Here is an 8,890-nt window from a genome sequence, read left to right as displayed (position 1 = left end):
TCATATTCGCTCTCTTTTTCAAAGTTCAGAAAGAGAATGTTAGGAATAAGCTCATGTCTACCCCAGTCATGACAGAAAATACTTTCTTCTTAAACAGAAACTCATGAGTAATGCAGACCAATTATCTGAGGTTGTTTTCAGATTTCTTTTCATAACAAAACATGCACATTTTTCAAAAAGGACCTCAGTTCATTTTATTTAATGCAAAGTCTAGCATAGGAACCTCGCTTACCTGAACTTCTTAGCTTTTCAGAACTTTCCTAAAAAATGCCGAACAAATATTAATCGTCACCTATAAATAATCACGTAACTTCCATAAATTTCCAACCAACCACATATTTCGATATTAAAACTTAAAAGTGTTAAAAGAACCTATTTTAAGAACCTCAAAACCTAAAATTCTCATAATACCTAAAATACCAACATTTTCTAAGACCAACAATATTCACTTAATCGAAATCGCACTGGAGAAGAAAATTAATCGAAAAAAGTATTATGATAATTATAGAACTCAATAAAAATTAATATTCAAAATATCTAACATACCAACAACATTTTGTAAATAAAAAGAATACATTGATTACTAAACTTTTCCTAAAATAATTCATGAAAAACTCACCTCTTATGAAAAATAGATTTACTTACTTTAACTAACAATATTATCAAAATACAATATAATATTTATTAAAACTTAAAACAAAATCCTAATTAAATATAAACTCAACACACAAATTTCTTCTCAGCCGAAACTCAAACCGTGAACTTTCGTTAAAACTAGTAAGTGCAAGTTAAAACTTTACTTATAAATATACACACACACACACATATATATATATATATATATATAAGCACCCTATACGTAAACAGGCGATAAACAAACAACAGAAAACAGCGAAAAACAAGCAGCGGCGGCAGGGACTCACCGAGATGGAGAAGTGCGACGGGAGGTGGTGCACTCGGTGGCTATGCACTGGACGAGAAAGAGAGAGAGAGAGAGAGAGAGATGCACGGTGAGAGAGAGCTTACGGGAGAATTAACCGAACGTGAGAGACAGAAAAACAGAGAGGGAGATACTGTGCGGCGAGGCGGCAAGAGGCGGACCTGGGGTGACAGAAAACTTCGCCGGCGGTTTCTAGAGCCGCAACGTGAAGAAGCTCACGGTGGTTAAAGGTTGCAATGGCTCACGGTAGGAGGAGAACCATCCTCTGTTTCGGGAGTGAAAAACAGAGGCTGCGGGATGGCTATCGAAGGCTACGGGTTCACGGCTGGGTCACGGTGGCGGCGTAAGGCAACGTTGAGGAGGAGCAAGCGGTGACTTGACTTCCTTGGGAGGCTGCGCTTTCCAGGAGACGGTTGGGGATGCAGGATGGCTTTTGGCCGTGCGCGGGCGAGTCTTGCCGTGTGATCCGCTTGCTCCGCGTCTCACGTGGCGCAATGGTTGCCCGTGGTTGAGATTGACCTGAGCTGGCCGTGGGTGGTGCACTGCAGAAGTGCACGGTGCGGGGTGAAGGTCAGTGTAGTTGTTGACGGTAGGGTGGAGTGCAGCTCTGCACGGGTTGCTGCCGCCACTTCTCTAGAGAGAAAACATGCATTTAGTTGATTAAAACCCTAGAAGATCACGTACGTGCATGCGGTAAGGAAGTGAAACTGCTTCCTGGTTGCGTCGGGCTGGGCTTACAGGTCCACTCCATGCATTTCGGCCCACGGTTAAACAAGCCCAGTCTGAACAAGAAGAGTTCAACAATAAAAAAATTAAAGTGTAAATTTAAATACAAACACTGATTAATATCAAGAAAGCACATCAAAATAAATTTCACAATTTAAAAAAATATAAAATAAATCCAACAAGAAAAATTCGATAAATTTTTAAAACAAGAACAATAATATTTAAATTAATTATAAAAAAAATCTTCCACATAAAATAAATAAATACCCTAAAAAAAAAATACGGGGTATTACAAATTACATGCTCATTTGCTTGTTTGTAATTGAATTGAACATTTTGTTGAAAAACTGGTATCATCAGGAATTTTGATACTTCTATGTACTGCTTCTTGTTTGTGTTTGGGTTCTAGACTCGACCACAGTTATGAACTTAATAATTTGATCAAGGTTGATCCTTAGAAGATACGATTACCAGCTTTGTTCCCTGCTGTACTTATTTGGATTTCCATGTTTAGAAATCTAGATTCTTATTCCTGCACATCTCTTACAGACGAGACAGAAGATGAAGAGGTGAACAAAGAGTATGCTGAGGAGACAAATAGAGATGCAGTCATGAAAATGGTCTTAATTTACTTGGTGAATGAAAATGGGACTTTCTTGCATTTTCTTAGCGTGTTGATCCTTAAAATTGAGATTCATGGAGAAAATACTAAAGGAGATCATTTAGTTTGTGATATGTTTTTTCTAATTTTGCCTTTCATCTCATGCTCTCCTCTAAATCGTTGGCTTCGGTATTTTTTTTATTTTCAGCTTCAATTTTTATCCATTTTTTATTGTGACTTGAGGTAAGTTATGAGCAAAGTTAAAATGGTGCCACAAGTCCCTCTGGACTTCTTGCTTTGGGATGATGTACAGATTAACTTTTTTGGGATTTAGTTAGGTTAGGGGAAAGGTAGTGTTCCTTCCTCTAATTTATGTCATTATCTCCACTACTTTTGTTATGGTCGTGACTCACAGTAAGATGATTTCAGGTGATGCGGATGACAGTTTCCTCTCTAGTTTCTCAGTTAGGGTATAGCAACCTTGGCAGTTGGCACGCACAAATTTTGACACTTAAGTCAAAGCTTCAGATTTCCCCTTCTTCTTCTTTTGACAAGTAATTGCAAAACTTCATAATTATGGACTGGAGTTTTTATGTTCTCTAGGGCTTCATAGAATTTATTAAAAAAAAATCATCTTTTATTAAAAAGGGGTCTAAATTTTTAGCCCGGAATCTTGCAATAGAGGAAACCTAAACTTCAAACCCAAGAATAATTGGTAGTCCACTCGCAACTGTTGTATCCTTCCTAAAACATTTTTCAGTACACATGTTCTTCAAAATATAAAAATAGGGACATTTTCACTTCTATAGTTACATTCAATATGTTTTCAAGACTGCATTTAGAGTTTTACCTCCCTTGAGACCACCATAGATATATATTCGAACACCAACAGATGCAGCTGCATGGCGACAACGACGCATAAGCTCCAAAAAAGGATCATATTCAGTTTGTCCCTTGTTTGTGCGTGAAGAGGTGACCAGCCCACTTCTATCTAACCAAATTCCAGCAGCGGTGTTGTTATGAACCCACTAGGTAGAACTCACCCTTGAAAACTAGCTTACAAGGGAAGGGTGCCTAGGAGCTTATAAACCATCAACTAATCTCATACTTAGTCAATGTGGGATCGTAACAGGTGTCCAATACTACCAAATAAATGATGTATAAGATTTTCTGCATGAAGAATACCCCCATATCTATATATCAATCATAATAAACAATATAAGAAAAGAAATGGATTATCCTGCCACCGTGAAAGGAAAAAAGGGCCCCGCGCGCGCGCGCGCGCAGGGGGGTGGGTGGTGTAGGGAAGGGGAGATTAGGGATATTCAACTCATTCCATGGAATGTAGCAACTGACTGCTCAACAAAGCTTGAAGAAAAGGTCGGAAATATGATCTGCAGCAATAATCGCTTTTTTTTTTTTTTATTAAAGAGTTAGAGTCACCTGTCCAAGAGTGACCCCTCCCCAATTTTATTAATAGCCCTCACTTGTGGCGGAGGAAAACCGTGGTTACAAAAAACAAGTATCTGGGGTACAACCAAAAAACCCAGCATACCAAAAACCAACCAACAACCATAAAAAATAAAACAACAAGAAAACGACAAAACCACAAGAAAAAACAAACCAAAACTAAGAAATCCGAAACGAAGGAGTCCCGGAATAGTCCATGCGAATAAGGCCACCAACATGCGGGAGTCTCCATCAAATGGGAGAAAGCTGAATCGTTACCAGAAGCTCCATTTTTGGCTAACCAATCTGCAACTTTATTTCCCTCTCGAAAAATATGGTGAATAGAGCAAGTCATAGAATTCATGATATCAAGAACTTCTTCCCAGAAGTCCTCCAAATACCAAACCCCACATCTTTTACTACGCCACCAAGAAATAACAGTCATAGAATCAAGTTCAATTTCAACATGATTGAGAGATAAAGACCTACAAACCTGGAGTCCATGTAGGAGAGCTAGAAGCTCAGCTTGGTTATTAGAACCTGTGCCAGTAAAAGCAGAGAAAGCATGAATTAATTTACCATGATCGTTTCGAATAATCCCACCTATGCAATAATCGCCTTTCTGCTTGGCTTCAAGCAGAATAAAACAAACGTATCACTTGATTTCTCAGATGATAGGATATGGAAACATGATGTTTCAGGGGGGCCAAGTGTACCTCCCGTTCAGGAAATCATGGGCAACAGCACTCAATCTCATTAAGGATTGATCTTCCGCGTGAGCTGTGCCCTTTTATTTTTTTTTATAAGTAAACGATTGTATTAATGATATAAGCTGTGCCCCTTTATTATGATGAAAATAAGAAGTGTGGCCCTCCTCTCCACACACAATAACACAATATATATGTATATCTCTGATGAATTTGAAAGCCAAGAGATTACCTGCAACAGCTGCTTCACCTTCAACTCCACGTCCTCCTCTGAGAGCACCTCCTGTAACATGCAATCGTGCACCAACAAAAACCTGATAGCCCGAAATCTTATGTTCAGTGATAAGAAATAATGCTTGGGATTAGAGAGTTTGTTCACTCAAGAGACAGCACCAGTGTAAAAACCTATCATCTAAACCAATCAACTTGTTTCAATGAACTGTGCAGGCCCATTAAAAACTGTATATAACTAAATCACTACAAAGGAAATATATTAAAAGATACATAAAACTAACAATACTTTAGATTTATGCGTAAGCACACAATAGATGAAGATATATGCATACATAATAACTAACAAATTGACAATAATAACTCCTAATGTATATGTCATTACTTACCACAGCATGTTGATACCTTGCTGAAGGAGATACACCTGGTGCAAGAGTCCATTCCCACCGACCATTCCTATGCATGAGCAGCCCATAAGCATCTGCAAGTGGCTGTGGAAGCATACACATTGGAGAGTTAGATCTAAAATGCTTAAAGATTCATTTGTTACATAGAACCAAATGTGACTCACTAGTTACACAAACTTCAGAAAGTTACATAAAGGGCAAGTAAGTAGGATTGGACTCACTAGTTACATGGAATTAAGATGCAACTTCCATACAACTTAAGGCAACAGGTTTTGTACACTGGGGGAATTTGTTTTCAAACAGTTGGAGCACTACTGGGGAACTTCCAGATCATTCAGAGGGAAAGCTCAACAAACAAAATTCACCGTGTTCATTTTAATAAGTAACAAAATTCACCATGTTTTGCATTCTTCTGTGTAATTTTTTTGTAAAAAAAAATAATGTTGCTTTATGTAAACTCAAAATAATAATATTTTGTGTGATATTTATGATACTTTTCCTTCTTTCCTGATATTTCTGAAACCTTTTACTTATCAAAATATATCATTTAACTTTTTCCTTGAAATTTCACAAGAATTATTTAATCAACTCGGACTAGGTTCTCATTTTCTCTCTTATTTAAGGTCATCATGAGTTCAGTTTATCAGAGCTTCACGTGAATACTCCCCAAGTTCTTATCCATGCCAAATCAGTTCTAGCTTCATGTTGGGTTTCGCCTTTTGCGCTTTTTAATAAACATTTATTCCTTATAAAAAAATATAGCTTCATGTTGCCCATATGATTTTGGTTTTTTTCTTTTTTATGAATACCTTATGATTTGGGATTAGCATGGGTGATGCCTAGGCGCTATGGGATGATATTTTCAATAGTGGGACTAGCATGAGTGATGCCTAGGTAAGTGGTCGATCTCCTCGCCAGCTGGAAAGGTTTACATGGTATGCTGCAAATTGCAGCAGTATGGAAGATGGTTTCCATATGCCTACTATGGTGCATTTGGAGGGAAAGGAAGGATCGGAACTTCGAAGATAAGGAATGCTCACTGGAAGAAATTAGACATTTCTTCTTCGATACCTACTTTTTTTTAAAGTGGAGTTTGTAGTTTTCAATAGTTAATTTGTTCAACTTGCAGGGTATATGCCACAAAAGCAAATTGAGTTGCAAGCTACATGCTATCCATGCAGATGCTACAAATTAGCAGACACAAATTGGCACATCAAAGTCATCCTTGGTTTAATCGTCTCAATTCCTCACATCTTTCATATGCCTTAAAAATTCTAAGCAAATCACAATAACACACCAATTCAGAATTAAAATTGAGCTAGATGCCCAAAAACCAAGCAAAAACATAAGAGCCTAGTAAACCAAAATGGCAAACATGCAGAGACTATTTGTTATAAATCGAATGCTTCATCTATAAGTATATCATTACCGTGCCAGTAGAGTCTCTTCCACCACAACAAAAACATGCCATCTGAACGGGCACTAGCTGTAGCATAGCTACAAAAGAATGTTGAATCATAGCTATTCTAAACATGGACAGTTGAACGAATACACAAGTAAATAATTTTGTGATTCCCAACAAACTAAAGACACTCACATTCTAGCAGAAGGTCTATCACCTTCCGGGCTCAGACTCTGCCATGCATAAGTTTTCTAGGCAGTATCCAAAGCCCAAGCATCAGACACAACTCTTTTTCCTAACCCCAAAAAAAATATTACATGGTTTTGATATATGACAAAATGCATTCTTATTGCAGCAACAAATCAACAAGCACAAGCATTCTCTTTCCTGAAACTAGTCATGATCAAGTTTGAACTCAAGCAAAAAAAAATAAACAGTAAGTCACAGCAAAAGGTTAGGTGAAGGGAGGTTGTGAGAATATTATCATCCTAACTATGTCAGACTATAAGTATGATAAGTATACCATTCAGTGAATAGATCCAATCAGTTCCCCAAAATACTTTCGCAGGCACATGGTGTACATATAAATTATTGGGAGGTAAAGGTCATTACAGAGTTTAAAGAAACAAAAATCAACAAATCACAATGTGTCTAATAAGAAATCAAGTTTCCTTTGGATTTTGACATGCCGTCTCTTCCAAAAATGCATACTACAATCAAGTTTTTATTTTTAAAAAAAACGAGTCAAACAGATAAAATATAACTGAACAGTGAATCTCCCTCACCGTCATTGCCACTGACAGTGACAAGGTATCTTTGAGCAACCAAGTCCATTACATGCCCGTAGCGAGGTCCAGGTCCCTGTCCTTGTACGACCACTCTATGCTCATGTGAGAATTAGAATGATCAATATCAGAACGTAATCAAAACTCAAGAGACCCAGAAAAAGAAATTGCCGATTAATTGAAGCCAACTAATCTCACCTGTGCCACTTAAACTTGTCTATGCTCTTATGAGAATTGGAATGATCAATATCAGAATGTAGATTTTTTCATTTCCGAAAGAAAAATTCTATTCCTAAGCCTCATACACCACACACCATCCTTTTATGATTTCTTTAATTTTATTCTCTTATTAAATGTGTGGTATATAAATTATAAGTAGAATAATTTAATTATTTTAAGAATAATAAAACCAAAAAAAACTTTAAAAAAATTTTAAAAAAATAAAATTTTTTTGGTGTGTGGTGTATGGGTTTATGAATAGCAATGCTCTTTCCGAAATGAGTTCTCAACGGATCAGCCCACTGTTTACGGCTGATCCGTAGCACACCTGAGCTGGCGTCTTTTTTTTTTATTTTTTTGGTCCTCTAAACGCCCGTTTTACCCAAACAACAGAGCGCCCATTTTGAAATCCCACGAAGAAGCACATCCCACGTCTGCAGAACCCGCGTCGCCCAGCACCCGCGTCGCCTGCCCAGTGCCACCCCTCGACGGCCATCACTCGGTCCAGCGACACCCACCGACGGCTCATCTCCACCTGTTGCGATTTCGCAAGTGTTGGTTGGTTCATATATATTTACTTGGTTCTCGGTTCTCGAATGCAACGTTTAAAGTTGTAGATCGTAAAGTTATGGTCTTTATGGTTTTATTTGTTTAAATCTTAGTTAAATAGTTAGTATCTGAGCTCAAAAGCCTCAGAAACACAAAATTTCAGAACCAGCTTTTGGTACTCTTATATCATACAATGAACTCTATCTCCAGTAAATTGGTCTCTTTTTTTCTATTTTCATTACTCTTAGCTACAGATGTAGTTCCTAAAGCTAAAGATTTCGAATGCTGATGATGTTTTTTAAGCCACTGTGATTTTTAGTTTTGTGTTATTCATGGATAAACTTGAGCTGAAACAGCCTCAAAAACCTCCAAATTATAGCACAGGTGGATAATTCCTTTAACTTTGTTTTCTATGAGATATCCTTAAGCCAAATATTGTAAAGTTCAATACTCTTTCACAAGTTTTCAAACACTGTTCGTTAAAGACAAGTATTATGTCTCCCATCTATAACTTGGGTAAAGATCCAGATTTAAGGGACAACGGCATATAAGCTTATGTGCTTATATATAGAATTGAGCTCATGTAACTTAAGAATTCAAAATCAATTCATCTTACCTACATTAGAATTTGAACTATGTTGCTGGGAAGTGGAATCGAGTTAATCGTACTAGAAGTTCTCTGTAGTTTTTAAAGTTGAGTTTTTTTGACCCACATCATTTTTTTAACCAAGTAGTAATAATCTTAGCAACGCACAGGGTCAGCGTGTTCTTTCTTGAAGTGTTTTTTCTTTTTATTTTTTAGCTTTGTTTACTCTTTAGGAAAATTGTAGACTTTCACCGGTCGGTGATGAAAGCTAATAGAGATAAAACAATT

General features: G+C 37.2%; 1 protein-coding gene across 4 annotated transcripts; it reads right to left on the bottom strand.

Annotated features, from left to right (window-relative positions):
- Positions 1 to 941: 941 nt before the first annotated feature.
- On the bottom strand, positions 942 to 7,526 carry LOC108980171 (serine/threonine-protein phosphatase BSL1-like). Of its 4 annotated transcripts, none has more exons than XR_004800865.1 (7): positions 6,491 to 6,606; positions 5,044 to 5,145; positions 4,656 to 4,737; positions 3,404 to 3,409; positions 3,118 to 3,282; positions 1,102 to 1,722; positions 942 to 970 (listed from the first exon to the last, which is right to left on the bottom strand). XR_004800865.1 is itself a non-coding variant. In XM_035687601.1 (7 exons), exons 2-7 carry the CDS (start codon positions 7,252 to 7,254, stop codon positions 1,601 to 1,603), a joined length of 483 nt encoding a protein of 160 aa, XP_035543494.1. In that variant the 5' UTR covers positions 7,255 to 7,343; positions 7,447 to 7,526; the 3' UTR covers positions 1,017 to 1,600. The 4 variants fall into 4 exon arrangements, 3 of the variants coding, with proteins under 3 accessions (XP_035543494.1, XP_035543493.1, XP_035543492.1); XM_035687601.1 differs by lacking the exons at positions 942 to 970; positions 6,491 to 6,606 and adding exons at positions 7,249 to 7,343; positions 7,447 to 7,526 and having other exon boundaries at positions 1,017 to 1,722; XM_035687600.1 differs by lacking the exon at positions 942 to 970 and adding an exon at positions 6,659 to 6,710 and having other exon boundaries at positions 1,017 to 1,722; positions 6,491 to 6,558.
- Between the last annotated feature and the right edge of the window lie 1,364 nt (positions 7,527 to 8,890).

Source organism: Juglans regia, chromosome 2, assembly GCF_001411555.2.
Source record: "Juglans regia cultivar Chandler chromosome 2, Walnut 2.0, whole genome shotgun sequence".
Lineage (NCBI taxonomy): Eukaryota > Viridiplantae > Streptophyta > Magnoliopsida > Fagales > Juglandaceae > Juglans > Juglans regia.
This window is presented reverse-complemented; position numbering and strand designations above follow the sequence as displayed.

Bases quoted from the DNA above. Each gene is read 5' to 3' on its own strand.
- LOC108980171 (XM_035687599.1), bottom strand. From the start codon at position 6,595: ATGTTTAGAATAGCTATGATTCAACATTCTTTTGTAGCTATGCTACAG. The intron at 4,738-5,043 runs GTAAGTAATGAC...TCGGGCTATCAG, and splicing joins CAAGGTATCAACATGCTGTG to GTTTTTGTTGGTGCACGATT. The intron at 1,723-3,117 runs GTAAAACTCTAA...CTTCTTGTTCAG, and splicing joins CTATGGTGGTCTCAAGGGAG to ACTGGGCTTGTTTAACCGTG.